The sequence below is a fragment of the Mercenaria mercenaria genome, chromosome 17, assembly GCF_021730395.1.
Source record: "Mercenaria mercenaria strain notata chromosome 17, MADL_Memer_1, whole genome shotgun sequence".
NCBI lineage: Eukaryota > Metazoa > Mollusca > Bivalvia > Venerida > Veneridae > Mercenaria > Mercenaria mercenaria.
This window is the reverse complement of record NC_069377.1, coordinates 18908025-18930626: the sequence shown is the minus strand read 5'-3', so window position 1 is coordinate 18930626 and position 22602 is coordinate 18908025. Positions and strand designations below refer to the sequence as shown.

Below are 22602 nucleotides of genomic sequence, written 5' to 3'. Positions count from 1 at the left end.
CATGGAAGAATATGTATATATTGTACCAATACTGCCACAGAGGAATATGTATACATTGTGTTAATTATAGAGATTTATAATTAAAGCAGTTTACCTCGTTTGATTTTCAATGTAAAAATCAGTAAAAACAACTTATTCTCATGTGTTTTCACGACATATAGTCAGTCAGTTTCAAAGCTTTCTTAGGAAATAGAGCATTAATTTCCTGATACAATTTTTTTTTTAAACTGTCACATGATCTGGAGGCCAGTGCTATCAAAATCAATTTATTAATTGTTGTAAGTATTGTATGTAGATATAAAGGAAAGATCGCTTTCACCTATATAAACTTTTTCATTATGATAAAATTGTCAGTTACTCCAAATTTTCAACCAAGTTCTCACTGTACCATTCTTACTTTAGCAATAAATGTTGAGTAATAAGCAGTTGGTTTATAACTGAAAAATATCAAAAAGAGAATGGGTTTTAACTATTATTACTTTTGTCTTGCAGGCTCTAAAGGAGAAGCATATGAAATGAAATCTTCTGCAGCAGATCATGAAACAGTTCATCAGGTATGTAAACTGCTTACATAAAACACAATCTTCTGCAGCAGATCATGAAACAGTTCATCAGGTGTGTAAACTGTTTACATAAAACACAATCAGATGCAGCAGATCATGAAACAGTTCATCAGGTGTGTAAACTGTTTACATAAAACACAATCAGATGCAGCAGATCATGAAACAGTTCATCAGGTGTGTAGACTGATTACATAAAACACAATCAGATGCAGCAGATCATGAAACAGTTCATCAGGTGTGTAAACTGTTTACATAAAACACAATTAGATGCAGCAGATCATGAAACAGTTCATCAGGTATGTAAACTGCTTACATAAAACACAGTCTTCTGCAGCAGATCATGAAACAGTTCATCAGGTATGTAAACTGTTTACATAAAACACAATCAGATGCAGCAGATCAAGAATATTACGTCACGTATGTAAACTGTTTACAAACTGCAGCAGATCAAGAATATTAAGTCAAGTATGTAAACTGTTTACATAAAACACAATCAGATGCAGCAGGTCAAGAATATTAAGTCAAGTATATAAACTGTTTACATGAAACACAATCAGATGCAGCAGATCAAGAATATTAAGTCAGGTATGTAAACTGTTTACAAACTGAAGCAGATCAAGAATATTAAGTCAGGTATGTAAACTGTTTACATAAAAAATGCCCTTGCCTAAGAGACAGCCAGATCTAGCATATCCCATATCCAACCCTCTCCACACTACCCTTGCCTAGGAGGCAGCCAGATCTAGTACATCCACTATATCCAGCCCTCTCCACACTGCCCTTGCCTAAGAGACAGCCAGATCTAGCACATCCCATATCCAACCCTCTCCACTCTGCCCTTACCTAAGAGACAGCCAGATCTAGCACATCCCATATCCAACCCTCTCCACACTGCCCTTGCCTAGGAGACAGCCAGATCTAGCACATCCCATACCCAACCCTCTCCACACTGCCCTTGCCTAGGAGACAGCCAGATCTAGCACATCCCATATCCAACCCTCTCCACAATGCTCTTGCCTAGGAGACAGCCAGATCTAGCACATCCCATATCCAAACCTCTCCACACTACCCTTGCCTAGGAGACAGCCAGATCTAGCACATACCATATCCAATCCTCTCCACTCTACCCTTGCCTAAGAGACAGCCAGATCTAGCACATACCATATCCAACCCTATCCACACTGCCCTTGCCTAAGAGACAGCCAGATCTAGTACATCCCATATTCAACCCTCTCCACACTGCCTTTGCCTAAGAGACAGCCAGATCTAGTACATCCCATATCCAACCGTCTCCACACTGCCCTTGCCTAGGAGACAGTCAGATCTAGCACATCCCATGATTTAGCACATCCCATATCCAACCCTCTCCACACTGCCCTTGCCTAAGAGACAACCAGATCTAGTACATCCCATATCCAACCCTCTCCATTCTGCCCTTGCCTAGGAGACAGCCAGAGCTAGCACCTCCCAAATCCAACCCTCTCCACACTGCCCTTGCCTAAGGGACAGCCAGATCTAGCACATCCCATATCCAACCCCCTCCATGCTGCCCTTGCCTAAGAGACAGCCAGATCTAGCACATCCCATATCCAACCCTCTCCACACTGCCATTGTCTAGGAGACAGCCAGATCTAGCACATCCCATATCCAACCCTCTCCACTCTGCCCTTGCCTAGGAGACAGCCAGATCTAGCACATCCCATATCCAACCCTCTCCATGCTGCCCTTGCCTAGGAGACAGCCAGATCTAGCACATCCCATACCCAACCCTCTCCACACTGCCCTTGCCTAAGAGACAGCCAGATCTAGCACATCCCATATCCAACCCTCTCCATGCTGCTCTTGCCTAGGAGACAGCCAGATCTAACACATCCCATATCCAACCCTCTCCACACTACCCTTGCCTAGGAGACAGCCAGATCTAGCACATACCATATCCAACCCTCTCCACTGTACCCTTGCCTAAGAGACAGCCAGATCTAGCACATACCATATCCAACCCTATCCACACTGCCCTTGCCTAAGAGACAGCCAGATCTAGCACAACCCATATCCAACCCTCTCCACACTGCCCTTGCCTAAGAGACAGCCAGATCTAGCACATCCCATATCAAACCCTCTCCACATTGCCCTTGCTTAGGAGACAGCCAGATCTAGTACATCCCAAATCCAGCCCTCTCCACACTGCCCTTGCCTAGGAGACAGTCAGATCTTGCACGTCCCATATCCAGCCCTCTCCACTCTGCCCTTGCCTAAGAGACAGCCAGATCTAGCACATCCCATATCCAACCCTCTCCACTCTGCCCTCGCTTAAGAGACAGCAAGATCTAGCACATCCCATACCCAACCCTCTCCACACTGCCCTTGCCTAAGAGACAGCCAGATCTAGCACATCCCATATCCAACCCTCTCCACACTGCCCTTGCCTAAGAGACAGCCAGATCTAGCACATCCCATACCCAACCCTCTCCACACTGCCCTTGCCTAAGGGACAGCCAGATCTAGCACATCCCATACCCAACCCTCTCCACTCTGCCCTTGCCTAAGGGACAGCCAGATATAGCACATCCCATACCCAACCCTCTCCACACTGCCCTTTTTTTTATCTATTATATTATTCATATTTAATTCTATTAATGTTATTCATATTTAGAAAAAGTACATTTTTAGAATGTGTTTTAAATCTCTGAACAGACTAAACAAAACTGATCAAATGTGAAATTGAGGTCAACATAGTCATCAAAATGGCTGATGCATAAGTGTGTGTGTGTGTGTGCATGTATCTGCCTAATTTTGTCCGAACAATAACTTTGAAGTATTTTTTATATGCGGCATTAATGTTTAGCTCAGCAAGACTGGGTTTTGTGCGAAACTCAAGGCCCTTTTCTCAAAGTTCAAGGTCACACTTAGAGGTCATAAATCCTTTTAAATTTTGACCTGCATAGGGCAATCTTTTTATTAAGCAGACATTTTTTCCTAAATAATGTGCTTAACCCCTGCTCCCTACAATGTATCTCAAAGATCAGGGTCACACTTGGAGTCAAAGGTCAAGTAAGACCATTACTGTGACATGCACTGAGCAATCTTTTTATGCTCCCCGAAGCATATAGTTGCTGTTTTGTCCGTCCTTCTGTCCGTCCGTCTGTCCGTCACACTTTGTCCGGAGCATTACTTGAAAAGTATTAATGGCATTTCATTGAAACTTCAAAAAATGATAGAGGCCATTGACGGGGAGTGAAGTGTCAAAGAACCATAACTCTACTTCACCTAGTTTTTAGCTCACCTGTCACAAAGTGACAAGGTGAGCTTTTGTGATTGCGCGGCGTCCGTCGTCCGTCCGTCCGTCCATGCGTGCGTGCGTAAACTTTTGCTTGTGACCACTCTAGAGGTCACATTTTTCATTGGATCTTTATGAAAGTTGGTCAGAATGTTTACCTTGATGATATCTAGGTCAAGTTCGAAACTGGGTCACGTGCCATCAAAAACTAGGTCAGTAGGTCTAAAAATAGAAAAACCTTGTGACCTCTCTAAAGGCCATATATTTCACAAGATCTTCATGAAAATTGGTCAGAATGTTCACCTTGATGATATCTAGGTCAAGTTTGAAACTGGGTCACGTGGGGTCAAAAACTAGGTCAGTAGGTCTAAAAATAGAAAAACCTTGTGACCTCTCTAGAGGCCATATTTTTCATGAGATCTTCATGAATATTGGTCAGAATGTTCACCTTGATGATATCTAGGTCAAGTTCGAAACTGGGTCACGTGGGGTCAAAAACTAGGTCATTAGGTTTAAAAATAGAAAAACCTTGTGATCTCTCTAGAGGCCATATTCCTCAATGGATCTTCATGAAAATTGGTCAGAATGTTCAGCTTCATGATATCTAGGTCAAGTACGTAACTGGGTCACGTGGGGGTAAAAACTAGGTCAGTAGATCTAAAATTAGAAAAACCTTGTGACCTCTCTAGAGGCCATATTTTTCATGAGATCTTCATGAATATTGGTCAGAATGTTCACCTTGATGATATCTAGGTCAAGTTCGATACTGGGTCATGTGGGATCAAAAACTAGGTCAGTAGGTCTAAAAATAGAAAAACCTTGTGACCTCTCTAGAGACCATATTTCTCAATGGATCTTCATGAAAATTGGTCAGAATGTTCACCTTGATGATATCTAGGTCAAGTTCGAAACTGGGTCACGTGCGGTCAAAAACTAGGTCAGTAGGTCTAAAAATAGAAAAACCTTGTGACCTCTCTAGAGGCCATATTTTTCAATGGATCTTCAGGAAAATTGGTCAGAATGTTTACCTTGATGATATCTAGATCAAGTTTGAAACTGGGTCACGTGGGGTCAAAAACTAGGTCAGTAGGTCTAAAAATAGAAAAACCTTGTGACCTCTCTAGAGGCCATTTTTTTCATAAGATCTTCATGAATATTGGTCAGAATGTTCACCTTGATGATATCTAGGTCAGATTCGAAACTGGGTCACGTGGGGTCAAAAACTAGGTCAGTAGGTCTAAAAATAGAAAAACCTTGTGACCTCTCTAGAGGCCATATTTCTCAATGGATCTTCATGAAAAATTGTCAGAATGTTCACCTTGATGATATCTAGGTCAAGTTTGAAACTGGGTCACGTACGGTCAAAAACTAGGTCAGTAGGTCTGAAAATAGAAAAACTTTGTGACCTCTCTAGAGGTCATATTTTTAGCTCACATGTCACAAAGTGACAGTGTGAGCTTTTGTGATCGCGCAGCGTCCGTCGTCCGTGCGTGCGTGCGTAAACTTTTGCTTGTGACCTCTCTAGAGGTCACATTTTTCATGGGATCTTTATGAAAGTTGGTCAGAATGTTCATCTTGATGATATCTAGGTCAAGTTCGAAACTGGGTCACGTGCGGTCAAAAACTAGGTCAGTAGGTCTAAAAATAGAAAAACGTTGTGACCTCTCTAGAGGCCATATTTTTCACAAGATCTTCATGAAAATTGGTCTGAATGTTTACCTTGATGATATCTAGGTCAAGTTCGAAACTGGGTCACGTGCCCTCAAAAACTAGGTCAGTAGGTCAAATAATAGATAAACCTTGTGACCTCTCTAGAGGCCATATTTTTCATGGGATCTGTATGAAAGTTGGTCTGAATGTTCATCTTGATGATATCTAGGTCAAGTTCGAAACTGGGTCAGCTGCGGTCCAAAACTAGGTCATTAGGTCTAAAAATAGAAAAACATTGTGACCTCTCTAGAGGTCATACTTTTGAATGGATTTTTATGAAAATTGGTCAGAATGTTCACCTTGATGATATCTAGGTCAGGTTCGAAACTGGGTCACGTGCCATCAATAACTAGGTCAGTAGGTCAAATAATAAAAAAACTTTATGACCTCTCTAGAGGCCATATTTTTCATGGGATCTGCATGAAGGTTGGTCTGATTGTTCACCTTGATGATATCTAGGCAAAGTTCGAAACTGGGTCAACTGTGGTTAAAAACTAGGTCAGTAGGTCTAAAAATAGAAAAACCTTGTGACCTCTCTAAAGGCCATATTTTTCACAAGATCTTCATGAAAATTGGTCTGAATGTTCACCTTGATGATATCTAGGCCAAGTTTGAAACTGGGTCATGTGCCTTCAAAAACTAGGTCAGTAGGTCAAATAATAGAAAAACCTTGTGACCTCTCTAGAGGCCATATTTTTCATGGGATCTTTATGAAAGTTGGTCTGAATGTTCATCATGATGATATCTAGGTCAAGTTTGAAACTGGGTCAGCTGCGGTCAAAAACTAGGTCATTAGGTCTAAAAATAGAAAAACCTTGTGACCTGTCTAGAGGCCATACTTGTGAATGGATCTTCATGAAAATTGGTCAGAATGTTCACCTTGATGATATCTAGGTCAAGTTTGAAACTGGGTCACATGCCATCAATAACTAGGTCAGTAGGTCAAATAATGATAAAACCTTGTGACCTCTCTGGAGGCCCTATTTTTCATGGGATCTATATGATGGTTGGTCTGAATGTTCATCTTTATGATATCTAGGTCAGGTTCAAAACTGGGTCACTTGAGCTCAAAACTAGGTCACTATGTCAAAAAATAGAAAAAAAACGACGTCATACTCGGTTCAAAACTGGGTCATGTTGGGACAGGTGAGCGATTCAGGACCATCATGGTCCTCTTGTTTTAATTATTTCCCTTTATACAAAATAAGGCTTGTCTGGAGCATTACTCGAAAAGTGTTAATGGTATTTCATTGAAACTGCACAAAATTATAGAGGCCATTGACGGAAAGTGCATTGTCAAAGAACCATAACTCTAACTTACCTAGTGTTTGAATTATCTCCCTTTATTCAATTTGCTTGTTTTTATTATCTCCATTTTTTTAGCTCAACCTGTCACATAGTGACAAGGTGGGCTTTTGTAATCACTCTTCGTCCGTCGTCAGTCCGTGCGTGCGTCCGTTCGTGTGTCCATCAACAATTTCTTGTCTGCACGATAGAGGTTTCATTTATGATTTTATTTTAACCAAACTTGCACACAACTTGTATGACCATAAGATCTCGGTTCCTTTCTTGAACTGGCCAGAACCCATTATGGGTTCCAGAGTTATGGCCCCTGAAAGGGTTAAAATTAGCTATTTTGACCTTGTCTGCATAAAGCAGCTTTATTTATGATTTGATTTTTACCAAACTAATGCACACAACTTGTATCACCATAAGATCTTGGTTCCTTTCTTGAACTGGCCAGATTCCATTATGGGTTCCAGAATAATGGCCAGAAAGGGCCAGAATTTGCTATTTTGACCTTGTCTGCACAATAGCAGCTTCATTTATGATTTGATTTTAACCAAACTTGCACACAACTTGTATCACCACAAGATCTTTCTTGAACTGGCCAGATTCCATTATGGGTTCCAGAGTTATGCTATATTGGCTTTTGCAGCCATATAGAGACATTTATGGTTTGATTTCATACAAACTTATATCTTCAACAACAATAAATCATGGATTCCATGACAAATCTGTCAGATCCAATCATAGGTTTCAGTTATTTTATATCTGATTACTTCCCCAGATTGTAATCAAAATGGATTTATATCAGTAAGTACTTATAGGACTTATTTGAAATTTCATTATTGTCATTAGTTGGACTGAGACAATCAGGGTAGATAACTCTGGACTGATTTTATGTCGAATTACTTCCCTTTATTTCAAATTAAAATGGGTATATCTCCGTAACTAATGAAGATACGGATCTGAAATTTCATTTATGTCAATAGATGGACTTGGACAATCAGTGAAGATACATATTGACTGAATTTATAGCAAATTACCTCCCTTTATTTTTCACGGTGGGGAAACCAAGAATGCAACGCCATCAAAACCCAGCGCAAATGAGCTGATCACACACAAATTTACGTCGATTCAGGTCAGAAAAGTCTTGTAACTTTTTTATTACTGCAGCTTTCGACTCGAGATAAAGAGCACCGTACCCGGTTTGGAGTATACTATTCTGCGGTAGTGTTCCATGTTGTACGTTTAGCTTGGTTATTGCTTGAAAACGCGAACAGTTGGCAAAGAGGGTATGAGCTGTACCACACTTTTGTCTAAGAAAGTGAGTTTTGATCATATTTTCGTAAATTGAGGACAGATTTGATGCTCATTTAATATCAGTGACGAGCATAATAGTCAATAATTGTTTTATTCTGCTATTTTCAAGGATATCTGACGATATTTTATTCAAAACAAACAACATTATTAAAATGAGAACGTCCACACTGACGACTTTGTTGGAGAACATCCACACTCTTAATTACAATTATTGCAGTTATGCTTCCTAAAAGCTATCTCTTAGGCAGTCAAGCTACGTTGTTCAACAACAAATGTCGTAGGGAAATTAATTTTGGTAAATCAACATTTACTTCCAGTCGTTTATTAACCCGGTAAATCACATACTGTATGCGGAGCTTAAATTTGTTCACAAAATAATTTTAAATACTAAACAGGTAGCCAATAATTAGAAAAATAAATTTTCTCATTTCATTTAAATAATTTTGGCACCAATTACATATGCGAGATAACAAAGTATATGTAAATTTCTTTTGCCAAACCACAAACCTATACTTAAACACACTTAAAATTTTCCTGGCTGAACTACTATTAATGAACAATACGGCTCAAGCTCTATAAAATAGTTTGAAATTAGTGTCTTTAAATCAGCCCTTGAAATGCGCTGATCTCTTAAAATAAAGGCAACGTCTATAGCCTAGTGGTAGAGCGTCCGCTTCGAGCGCGCGAGGTCGTGGGTTCGATCTCCGTTGTTCAACAACAAATGTTGTTGGGAAATTAATTTTGGTAAATCAACATTTACTTCCAGTCGTTTATTAACCCGGTAAGTCACATGCTGTATGCGGAGCTTAAATTTGTTCACAAAATAATTTTAAATACTAAACAGGTAGCCAATAATTAGAAAAATAAATTTTCTCATTTCATTTAAATAATTTTGGCACCAATTACATATGCGAGATAACAAAGTATATGTAAATTTCTTTTGCCAAACCACAAACCTATACTTAAACACCCTTACAATTTTCCTGGCTGAACTACTATTAATGAACAATACGGCTCAAGCTCTATAAAATAGTTTGAAATTATTAAGATCTGCTAATATCAAAAGGTGTCCGCAACTAGTAAATTTATTAATACAGTTGTAACAGTATTTAATGTTTGAAATTATTTTTTGTCCAATAGCATTGCAGTACATTTCAAATTATGGGAAATTTATTTTAATAAATCAGCATTTGATGGAAGTGCGATATTAGGGGCTAAGCTTCAGCCAGAAAACCTGCTCTGCGGGATCACTTAAGACAGTCACAGCTGAGAGAGAAAACCAAGGATGTGAGGAGTGTGGAAAGGTGTATAAATACTGACGAAAGTTGAAGGCGTCACATGAAAATCTTTCCCGTATGTTGCCTAAGGTAGTTCTACAAGTTTTGATCCATTTGTTTTTCTTCACTGATTTAAAATTCGATTAAATTCCGATTTTTTCCAAATTATAGAATAAACTTGCAACTTTTGGCAAATGTAAATTGATAGTGTCATGTGATTTTTTCTGCTTAACAAAATGTTTTGACCTTAAGTAACTTTTTGTAATATGTGCCTATAGGAAATCATCTTTTCAAAAGTAAATTGTCCCCAATGAAGCTTTTAATGAATCTTCTCAGTCGAAAATATAAGCTACGGTCTTACGTGTGCCTTTATTTTAGTTTATACAGAATTCATTTTAGGTCGATTGTGAAGGAAGTTGTACAACTTATATTATTCACTCTCGACCCCTCATTCCTGATAGGATCAATCTCCACGAGTGTATAAGAGAAGAGGCCAGTTTCCCTTTTAATGCTGAGCGCCAAGTAAGGAAGCTACTGATACCATTTTTCATGTCTTTGGTATGACGCGGCTGGGGATCGAACCCACGACCTCGCGCGCTCAAAGCGGACGCTCTACCACTAGGTTATAGGCGTTGCCTTTATTTTAAGAGATCAGCGCATTTCAAGCGCTGATTTAAAGACACTATTTAGAACTATTTAATGTTCGAACAATTTTAATATCACGTTTTATCTTTAGAAATAAAATATTGTTGTCATGGGATTGCCATTCAATAAATGAATTTCGGTTCCGTATGCAGAACCCAGGCTTTAGTCTACGCAATTATAATACATTGTATGCCTTTCTGTCGGTTTATCAAATGTGCATAATCACCTTAAGTGATAATGCCCTTTTAATGTATAAGGTTGGATTGTATTTGATATTTGAAAGAGACTTCCATTTGCTGAAATAAGATTTAAAATATCTTAGTTATAATATTTAGTTAAAGTACTAGCTATCTGTGTTTTATGCACTTTGGGGTGGATATAGTTATAAACAAAATAACAATACAATAACTATTCCAATCCTCTATTTGCTTTGAAACTTTGTTTGCAGGACTTTTATGCAAATTTGTCTTGTTATCTTAAAATATTTTTTTCCCCAAGATGCAACCAATCTGAACACCGTGTCCTTATGCCACACTATACACAGAGATTAATGTTAGCCTAACATGTGCTCAGCCATTGCCATATGATTAGGCAGATCTATTTTAACTGGTCTAGACTCGAGGTAAATGGTTAGAACTGCTGATTGTATGTATAGACGACACTGGTTGTTGAACAACGTAGCTTGACTACCTAACACATAGCTTTTAGGAAGCATAACTGCAATAATGGTAATTAAGAGTGTGGATGTTCTCCAACAAAGTCGTCAGTGTGGATGTTCTCATTTTAATAATGTTGTTTGTTTTGAATAAAATATCCTCAGATATCCTTGTAAATAGCAAAATAAAACAGTGGTTGACTATTATGCTCGTCACTGATATTAAATGAGCGTCAAATCTGTCCTCAGTTTACGAAAATACGATCAAAACTCACTTTCTTAGACAAAAGTGTGGTACAGCTCATACCCTCTTTGCCAACTGTTCGCGTTTTCGAGCAAAAACCAAGCTATACGTACAACATGGAACACTACCGCAGAATAGTATACTCCAGACCGGGTACGGTGCTCTTTATCTCGAGTCGAAAGCTGCAGTAATAAAAAAGTTACAAGACTTTTCTTACCTGAATCAACGTAAATTTGTGTGTGGCCAGCTCATTTGCGCTGCTTTTTGATGACGTTGCATTCTTTGTTTCCCCACCGTGTTTTTATGCCCCCGAAGGGAGGCATATAGTTTTTGAACCGTCTGTCTGTCGGTCTGTCAGTCTGTCCGCATTTTTCGTGTCCGGTCCATATCTTTGTCATCGATGGATGGATTTTCAAATAACTTGGCATGAATGTGTACCACAGTAAGACGACGTGTCGCGCGGAAGACCAAGGTCCGTAGCTCAAAGGTCAAGGTCACACTTAGACATTAAAGGTTATTGCATTGATGGGCGTGTCGGGTCCATATCTTTGTCATCGATGGATGGATTTTCAAATAACTTGGCATGAATGTGTACCACAGTAAGACGACATGTCGCGCGCAAGACCCAGGTCCGTATCTCAAAGGTCAAGGTCACACTTAGACATTAAGGGATAGTGCATTGATGGGCGTGTCCGGTCCATATCTTTGTCATTGATGGATGGATTTTCAAATAACTTGGCATGAATGTGTACCACAGTAAGACGACGTGTCATGCGCAAGACCCAGGACCGTAGCTCAAAGGTCAAGGTCACACTTAGATGTTAAAGGTCTTTTTTCATGATAGTGCATTGATGGGCGTGTCCGGTTTATATCTTTGTCATTCATGCATGGATTTTAAAATAACTACGCATAAATGTGTGACACAGTAAGACGACAAGTCGCGCGCAAGACCCAGCTCCGTAGGTCAAAGGTCATAAACTCGAACATCGGCCATAACTATTCATTTAAAGTGCCATCAGGGGCATGTGTCATCCTATGGAGACAGCTCTTGTTTATCTAAATGAATACAACTTAGCAGCTTCAAATGAGATTGGTTTGAAACGCTATTTATGTCTTCCATGGTAAGAAAGAGTCATATTAGATAACTCTTGATTGAACATTTATCGATATGAATACTTTACTAATATAATGTTGTATAGGCTTGTACTCTGCATCTTCTACATGCATATACCAATGCATGATTACCTCCCCTGATTTTAATAAAAATGGATTTTTCTCGGTAAATATTTATAGAACTCATTTGAAATTTCATTATTGTCTTTAGTTGGACTGAGGCAATCAGGGTAGATAGCTATGGACTGATTTTATTTCAAATTACCTCCCTTTGTTTCAAATTAAAATGGGTGTATCTCAGTAACCAATGAAGATACTGATTTGAAATGTCATTTGTGCCATCAGATGGACTCGGACAATCAGGGTAGATAACTTTTGACAGAATTTATGACAAATTACCTACCTTTATTTTATGTAAACGAATATATATCAGCAGCATCTAATGAGATTGGTTTTAAATGTTATTTAATTCTTCCAGGGTAAGGAATAGTCATGTTAGTACAAAAATGCAGCATTTGAGCCTAGGACCCTCAAACTTGGTATGGAAATTGGCCCTGACTAGGTCAAAAGGGACTGTTACAAGAAAATGTTTATCCTGATGATATTTAATGGGTATGCCTTATAATGTGCTCTATGTCAAAACTTGATCATATCAGGTGAGCGATACAGGGCCATCATGGCCCTCTTGTGAGTGTATATTGCTCTGCATTTGCATTGCATTGCAGTGCTCTTGTTTTTATTTGGCAGATCCTTCTTTTGTTCACTTACAATAATTTTTTTTTAATTACTTCCCTTTAACATTACTATAAATAGCTAATTTTAGTAACTTTTTTATTATTGGCCGTAGGGAAAAACTGAGACCACTTTTCTGTGATACAACATGGATGGTACCTCCAATGGGCTTGATATTGTTGTCCTTTGGGCATCACAAGTCTAGTTTTCTGGCTGGAGGATTGATGCACAATCTCTTTTACTCATTTGATTAAAACTTGAAATTGTCATCATCAACAACAACATAAAGACAACTCAGAAGGTCGATTACTCTGGCACTAATAATATAATGTAATATGCCCCCCTTTTACTCAGAACTTTAGGCTCTTTTCACTAGATCTTTGTTATTACTCATTGGACTTGCTTCAAAATTAAGACAGTGGTAGGGTACATAACTCTTGCATTAATACTGTGAATTTTAGCCATTTCTGCTAAGAATGTAAAGTAAAAATGCTTTTGTACTTTTACTTTATCTGAATTTAATCTTTGGATTTACTTCAAGTGTTGTTTCTCATAGCCAGTGTTAAAACATCATGAATGACAAGAGCCAAAATCTGGCATCACCATTTCATTAATTTGCCCCATGTTATTGTAGAAAAGTTAAATATTTTGTAAATATTAAGAGTTACTTATTACAGACAGATGTAAGTATTCCAAAACAGTTCTTGTTTATGCCTTTATTATGTTTAGTTTGCCTAAAAATTATAGATACAAAATTGCTCCCACCAAACAAATTTCTTCATTTTCCTAAGTTAATGCCTCTATCAATATCCAGGTGAAGCAGGCCGAATACTTTGATATCTCTTGTTATACTTGTTTAAGCTTGTGAGCAATTTAAGGCCATCTTGTTATCCCCTGCCGAAGGTGGAGGGATATAGTTTTGGCATTGTCCATCCGTCCGTTCGGAGGCATATCAAGGAAGTGGTTGGGAATATTTAAGTAAAACTTCATATACATGTTCACCACTATGAGGTTATGGGGCACGTCAAGTTTCAGTCAGTTTGCCCAAGTAACACCAAAGTTGTGGCCCTTAGAAGTTTCTAGTGTTAACTATATAGGGTACTATAAATTTGGCAATTTCTGCTTCATAACTTGTGATACATTTGACCTAGAACTATGAAACTTATATTGAATTTAGAACACCATAATGTCGTTATGCACAAACAATTTCGTCAGGATCTCTTTAGTAACTTCAGAGTTATTGCCCTTTAATTGTTAAAAAATCCACATATTTGTACATAACAAACTAACCAATTGGTAGAATTTCATTAAACCTCTTTCATTCTTTTCCATGAACATTTATTGTCCGCCTTGGTCACACCCCCCCCCCCCCCCCCCCCCCCCCCCCCCAAAAAAGCCAAAAAAAAATTTTTTTTTTTTTCATTCCTTATTTTAAAATTTTTAGTGCTCAAAGGGAGCTTTTTTGATCGCCCTGTGTCCGTCGACTGTTGTCGTCAACAGTTTGACTGTTAACACTCTAGAGGTCACAATTTTGGCCCAATCTTAATGAAACTTGGTCAGAATGTTACCTCAATAAAATTTTGGATGAGTTTGATATTGGGTCATCTGGGGTCAAAAACTAGGTCCCCAGGTCAAATCAAAGGAAAAGCTTGTTAGCATTCTAGAGGTCACATTTATGATTGTATCTTCATGAAACTTAGTCAGAATGTTAATCTTGATGATCTTTAGGTCAGTTTCGAATCTGGGTCATGTGGGGTCAAAAACTAGAACACCAGGTCAAATCAAAGGAAAAGCTTGTTAACACTCTAGAGGCCACATTTATGACCCTATCTTCATGAAACTTGGTCAGAATGTTAGCCTTGATGATCTTTAAGTCAAGATCAAATCTGGGTCAGGTGGGGTCAGAAACTAGGTCATCAGGTCAAATCAAAGGAAAAGCTAGTTAACACTCTATAAGCCACATTAATGACTGTATCTTAATGAAACTTGGTCAGAATGTTAATCTTGATGATCTGTAGGTCAAGTTTAAATCTAGATCAGGTGGGGTCAAAAACTAGGTCACCTGATCATAACAAAGGAACAGCTTGTTAGCACTCTAGAGGCCACACTTATGACTGTATCTTCATGAAACTTGGTCAGAATGTTAATCTTGATGATCTTTAGTCCAATAGATCAGGTAAGCGATACAGGCCTTCATGGCCCTCTTGTTCAAATGTTCCATGAATATTTATCAACTTACAAAGTTGTACCCTTCCCCCACCTGCCTCCACCCAGTCACCCCCATCCACCATCCCGATCATGCAGCATCCCTCCCCCACCACCCCCCCACAACAATTTTTTTCTTCATTTTATATTTTCCATCAATATTATCAACATGTGAAGTTTTGTACCCTCACCCGATCATGCAGCATCCCTCCCCCCCACCCCCCACACACACAACAATTTTTTTCTTCATTTTATATTTTCCATCAATATTATCAACATGTGAAGTTTTGTACCCTCACCCGGTCACCCACCATCCCACCCCCCACCCCAGAAAAAAAAAACAAAAAAATAACTTTTTTTTTCATTCCTCTTTATACGCCCTTCTCTGATAGAGCGGGGCATATTATGTGAACACCGGCGGGCGGTCAGCGTCCAAAAGCATGTCCGCTCTCTAAGTCGAACAGTTTTCATCCAATCTTCACCAAACTTGGTGACAATGTTTGTGGGCATAATATCTTGGCCAAGTTTGATAACCAGCAAAATTGCCTCAGGCACTCTTGAGTTATGGCCCTTGAATTACTCAAAATCTGCAAATTTAGTCTTGTCCGCCCTCTAAGTCAAATAGTTTTCATCCGATCTTCACCAAACTTGGTGACAATGTTTGTGGGCATAATATCTCAGCCAAATTTGATAACCAGCCAAATCGCCGCAGGCTCTCTTGGATTATGGCCCTTGAATTACTTGAAAAACTGCAAATTGAGCCTTGTCCGCTCAAAGCCAAACAGTTTTCATCCGATCTTTACCAAACTTGGTGACAATGTTTGTTGGCATAATATCTCGGCCAAGTTCAATAACCAGCCAAATCGCCCCAGGCACTCTTAGATTATGGCCCTTGAATTCCTTGAAAAACTGCTAATTTAGCCTTGTCCGCTCTTTAAGTCCAACAGTTTTCATCCGATCTTCCACAAACTTGCAGATAATGTTTGTTGGCATAATATCACAGCCAAGTTTGATAACCAGCCACATCGCCTTAGGCACTCTTGGATTACTTGAAATCTGCGAATTTAACCTTGTCCGCTCTCTAAGTCGAACAGTCTTCATCCGATCTTCACCAAACTTGCTCACAATGTTTGTGGGCATAATATCTCAACCAGATTTGATAACCAGTCAAATCACCCCAGGCACTCTTGGATTATGGCCCTTGAATTAGACCAAGTTCGATGACGGGTGTATATCGTGACAGTCTGCCACGCTTACTGTTTAAATTTTTTAAACCTTTCATGAATATTTATCAGCATGTGAAATTGTAAACACAGCCACCGACCCACCCACCCCTCAGCCCCGCCACCACACACGTTCCAGATTTCTTACTTGATTGTGCTCTCTTTAAAGGACATCTGTTCTTTTAAGTTCAAATGTACAAACAGCAACTTTGGCACTAAACTACTCGAATACAATATCTCGTTCTAGTTACACTTCAAGCTCACATTTCAAATAACTCCATATAATTCCAAAAGCTAAGCTTATTACAGTAAACATATTCCATTCAAAATAATTCCATTAGTCACGATTAAAACGTAACATACATTTGTTATGTACACTTAAAACATTTGTTTTCTGTTGAATTAATCCTGACTAATGAAATTATTTGCTTCTTAGTAACATTCTTAACTTCTTGCCGGGTATATTTCTTTGCCATTCCTCACCACAAATCCATTCGGCTGGGGATACCAATTCATCAGATTTGCTTGTTTGATAATGTGCTTCTTTTATGAAATTTGTTTCACAGTAATTCTTTATTAATCTATGATGATGGTATATTTCAGAATGTTTCAAGATTCAAGATTGGCATACTATGTATACATGCAGTAGTGCTGTTGTCCTTAGTGATTGCTGGGGCAGTTATTGTAGGTATGGGAGAAACTGAGGACAAGGATGATATGTAAAACATCTACATAAAACATGTTATCAAACCTATCCTTTGATAAAATATGTATAGACAATAGTATGGTAAACATGACTGTGTTATTTCAGTGGGCTTCAGTAACAAATTCTAAATCTGCATGTACCATATATCAGTAACATACACGGTGACAAAGGTCATCGTATACTTTTGGACGTGCTTTTGAGCTCAACCATTGGAAGAATAAGGAGGGTATTGCACTCACCAAGGTGTGTTGTTTTGGATTTCACTTAGCCAGACAAAAGTTATGGCCCTTGACTTAGTATCAAATATAAAGGGCATGGAATCATGAGATATTTGTAGGGAGGACATACTGATTTAGGTTCTGTATCTCTCCATCTGTCTGTCTACATGCTAAAAGTTTTTCTACGCAACTCCTCTACACATCTCCTTTGACACCACTTGAAGGATTTACACCAAACTTCACAAGAGTGATCATTGCCAAGCCTAGTTGTGCATACTACTGGCATTTTCTGGTACGATGATTCTCAGTTGAGTTATGGCCCTTGATTCATCAAATTTTATGATGTTTTGGCACTTCTCATACATATTATTGGGCTGATTTCAACCAAACCTTACAGATGTGATCATTGCTAAGCAACATTGTGCATATTTTCTGGTTTGATGATTTTCAGGGAGTTATGGCCCTTGATTTGTCTTAAATATATCTTGTCAGGGCAACTGCTCTGATACCACCGGGAGGAATTACAACTTGAAAAATCATGAATGAGTATAAACAAGAGCTGTCTGTAAGACAGCATGCTTGACTTTTCTCAGTGCTTGTCTCTGAATTAGAGCTTTGCTATTAAAAACTTTATAAAACTTAACCAAAAAATTCTAAGTTAAGAAGGGACATAACTCTGTCAAAATTCAAACTTAGAGATATTGGGATTGTTTCTCCTGGTGTAGACTTTGATAGTAAATAACTATTTTAAGTTCAAGTGAATAGCTTTGATAGTAACTGTAAACATAGATATTTGACTTCATCAAAACTTTAACCAAAAAATTCTAAGGGAAAAAGGGGCATAACTCTGTCAAAATTCAAATCAGAGCTATTGGAATTGTTTCTCCTCGTGTAGACTTTGATAGTAAATAACTATTTTAAGTTCAAGTGAATAGCTTTGATAGTAACAGAGATATTTGACTTTATCAAAAACTTTAACCAAATTCTAAGTTAAAAATGGGCATAACGCTGTCAAAATTCAGGTTAGAGTTATGGGGATTGTTTCTCCTGGTGTACACTTTGATAGTAAATAACTATTTTTTAAGTTTCAAGTCAATAGCTTTGATAGTATCAGAGATATTTGACTTATCAAAATTTTTAACCAACACCGACACCGAGGCGAGTGCAATAGCTCTACTTTTTCTTCGAAAAGTCGAGCTAATAAGTATGCGACCCTTTTTAGCTCACCAGAGCACGAAGTGCTCAAGGTGAGCTATTGTGACCGATCATTGTCCGTCGGCATGCGACGTGCATCGCCCGTCAACATTTGCCTTGTGAACACTCTAGAGGTCATGTGGGGTCAGAAACTAGGCAAGTAGGCCAAATCAAAGGAAAAGCTTTTGAACACTCTAGAGGCTACAGTTATGACCCATTATTTATGAAACTTGGTCAGAATTTTTGTCTTGATGATCTCTAGGTCAAGTTCGAAAAGGCAGTCCCTCGTCAAACTGTACAGAAGTGTTTACATTAATGACAAAGAATTGCACTGAGCAAGTGTTTGTGGCTGGAAGAGTACACATGTGGGCTCCTGTCTCATTGGTTGTTTTCAGTCAAACGTGAAAAACTCATTAGAAAAAGTACCGATGACAGCGTAAATGTAGTCAGCCGGCCATATTTCTCCACCGCTTCTGCGACAAATCCTCCACTGCCGCGGCATTGGAACCACTGCTTCTGCGAAAGCTATGGCCAGTGTGACATAGGCAATTAGTTTCATTCAAGTTGTTAGCCCTCCAGAGGGCACATTTTCTTCCTGATGTTCCTAAAATCTGAGCAGAATATTTGGACTTTTGAAAAAAAAGTTATGATAATTTTGAAAGTTGGTCACTTGGGATAAAAAAAAATAGGCAACTACATCAAATTATAGATAAATCTGTTAACTACTGCAGAAGCCTCATTTTTCTACGAGATTTACTTGAATCCTGGTCAGTATATTTGTCCTTACACTAGGTCAGATCATACAAAAAAACCTTTTATCCACCATAAGACCATGTTTTCTGCTTGACATACATGAAAAAATGAAATATAGGTCTGTTTTAGTCATCTAAGGTCAAAATCTAGGTCTTCGGTAGCACAGGGATCCGTCACATGCTATGATAGGGGGGAAAAATATTTATGATAGAGGGGAATTTTTTTTAAATGTTTTTTTTAGATGAAATTCAAGAACTTATATGTAAAAAAAATCACCCATAAAAAACATAGAGGCAAGGGGGATAACATGGTCAATTTCAATGTTGTCTGCTATGTTCTTGTACCCCATGCTATCACGTCACATATTGGTAATAGCCGACTCATAACCACTGAACTACACGAGCAGAAGATCACTCTAACAGAAAATGTATCATTTTCCCACCTTAAAATGTACCATAAAGTCATAAACTATAATTTTCTATATGCCCATGGGCATCTAATTAAATGATCTTGATGAAACCTTTAATATCATAATTTTTGTTATATATATATTATAGTTAATGTTTGTCTTAAAAAGATGTAATCTATGTTTAAAATTGGGTCACCTTGGGCGGAAGATATGTCACAAGGTCAGATCCTTTAAAAACATTGTTAACACTCTAAAGACCACATTTTCTACCTGATCTACATGTTACCTTGTCAGAATGTTTGTTTTTGTATTTAATTGTCAAAACTGGGTTATCTTCGACAAAAGAAGATCACTATCTAGAACATCATGGCAGCACTGTATAATAATGGGACTTGATCCTTTTTTACCTGATTGAAATGAAAGCTGGTTGGATATTCAAGTAATGCTTATAACTTTTGAATCTCATCTGGGTAGAAAAATTACATCTGAAAGTAAAAATAGAAAGAATTATAAACACATTAGAGGCCACATTTTCAACCTGATATGTATGAAAAATGGTCTGAACTTTACTTTCTTAAGTCTACATCAAATAAAAAAAATGTCTTTTGGGGTCCAAGTCAAGGGCACAAGGTCAAATCATAAGAAAATCTATCTAATTCCAGAACATAGATGTACATTAAAAATGATCTATGGCATTTCTGTAGACATGTTCTTAACCAAACTTAATTATTCTGTAGCATTGAAAGTAAAGGTCATGTGAGCTATTCCGAGGGCTTTTAACTTTCTTCATCAGTTCTTTAATATTAGAGTTTCTAATGTTGTTAATATTCTATAAACTTTTTATTTTTATATATATTTTAGAGTTTCTTTTTAGCTCACCTGTCACATAGTGACAAGGTCAGCTTTTGTGATCACCCTTTGTCCGTCGTCCGTTGTCAGTCCGGGTGTGCGTCCGTCCGTCAACAATTTCTTGTCTGCACAATAGTGGTTTCATTTATGATTTTATTTTAACCAAACTTGCACACAACTTGTATCACCATAAGATCACGGTTCCTTTCTTGAACTGGCCAGATCCCCTTATGAGTTCCAGAGTTATGGCCCCTGAAAGGACCAAAATTAACTATTTTGACCTTGTCTGCACAATAGCAGCTTTATTTATGATTTGATTTGTACCAAACTGGCACACAACTTGTATCACCGTAAGATCTTGGTTCCTTTCTTGAACTGGCCAGATTCCATTATGGGTTCTAGAGTTATGGCCCCTGAAAGGGCCAAAATTAGGTATTTTGACCTTGTCTGCACAATAGCAGCTTCATTTATGATTTTATTTTAACCAAACTTGCACACAACTTGTATCACCATAAGATCTCGGTTCCTTTCTTGAACTGGCGAGATTCCATTATGGGTTCCAGAGTGATGGCCCCTGAAAGGGCCAGAATTAGCTATTTTAACCTTGTCTGCACAATATCAGCTTCATTTATGATTTGAATTAAATCAAACTTGCACAAAACTTGTGTCACCATAAGATCTCGGTATCTTTCTTGAACCGGCCAGATCCCTTAATGGGTTCCAGTGTTATGGCCCCTGAAAGGGCCAAAATTAGCTATTTTGACCTTGTCTGCACAATAGCAGGTTCATTTATGATTTGATTTTAACCAAACCTGCACACAACTTGTATCCCCACAAGATCTTGCATCCTTTCTTCAACTGGCCAGATTCCTTCATAGGTTCCAGAGTTATGGCCCCTTGAAGGTCCAAAATTGGCTATTTTGGCTATTGCAGCCATATAGAGACTTCATTTATGGTTTTATTTGATACAAACTTCCAAAATACCTTCAACAACAATAAGTCTTGGATTCCATGACAAATCAGATCCAATCATAAGTTCCAGAGTTATTTCATATCTGATTACCTCCCCTGATTGTAATCAAAATGGATTTATATCAGTAAGTACTTACAGGACTTATTTGAAATTTCATTATTGTTTTTAGTTGGACTGAGACAATCAGGGTACATAACTTTGGACTGATTTTATGTCAAATTACCTCCCTTTATTTCAAATTAAAATTGTTATATCTCCATGACAAATGAAGATACTGATCTGAAATTTCATTTATGTCAACAGATTTATTTTGCAGATCCTTCTTTTGTCCACTTACAATATTTATTTTTTTTAATTACTTCCCTTTTACGTTACTGTAAATAGCTTATTTTTAGTAACTTTTTTTATTATTGGCCGTAGGGAAATCACAAGACCAGTTTTCTGTGGTACAACATGGATGGTACCTCCAATTTTTAGGTGTATTTTAACATATCTATACCTTGTAAGATTTTTTTTTTCTTTTTGGTTAAATTTCTTCCCTTTGTTGTTCCTTTCCTTTGGACTTAAATATTTTTTCTGAGGACCTTCTTGTCCTCAAGTGCAATGATAACAGGTGAGCGATATAGGGCCATCATGGCCCTCTTGTTTTTTAAACTGTATACAATATGTACATGTACTGGCTTTGTTCTTCTAAATCTGCGATTAAATAGCTTCATATTAGGAGGCTTTACAAATACATATACTGTCTTGTTGTTTTTTTGTTGAGCCCGCTTGTGGAAGCGAAGACATAGTTGTCCAAATGTCTGTTCGGTGTATGTGCGTGCGTCGTCCATCTGGATTTGTTTGTCCGGACCATAACTTTGACATGCATGGAGCAATCTTGTTTATATTTGGTATGACTGTTAACCTCAGTGAGACGGAGTGTCATGCGCAAACCCCAGGTTCCTATCTCAAAGGTCAAGGTCACACTTGCATGTAAAAGGTCAAATTCAAAAATGACTTTGTCCGGAGCATTTCTTCTTCATGCATGGAGGGATTTTGATGTAACTTGGCACAATTGTTCACCATCATGAGATGGAGTGTCTTGCGCAAGAACCAGGTCCCTAGGTCTAAGGTCAAGGTCACACTTAGAGGTCAAAGGATACAAGAATGACAACTTTGTCTGGAGAATTTCTTCTTCATGCATGGAGGGATTTTGATGTAACTTGGCACAAATGTTAACCACCATGAGACGGAGTGTCATGCGCAA

The 22602-nt window shown here is 38.2% G+C and overlaps 1 protein-coding gene across 6 annotated transcripts in view; it reads left to right on the top strand.

The window, feature by feature from the left end:
• Window positions 1-22091, top strand: part of LOC123536408 (putative ferric-chelate reductase 1) — a 287726-nt gene extending 265635 nt beyond the window's left edge. For 5 of the 6 annotated variants that reach the window (XM_045319579.2, XM_045319578.2, XM_045319580.2 and 2 more), the window contains 2 exons: window positions 493-554; window positions 16855-22091. In XM_045319579.2, coding sequence (XP_045175514.2) covers window positions 493-554; window positions 16855-16974 — 182 coding nt within the window. In that variant the 3' untranslated portion in view covers window positions 16975-22091. The remainder of the gene's footprint in view (window positions 1-492; window positions 555-16854) is intronic. The other variant, XR_006683316.2, reaches the window with a different exon arrangement.
• Window positions 22092-22602: the final 511 nt, after the last annotated feature.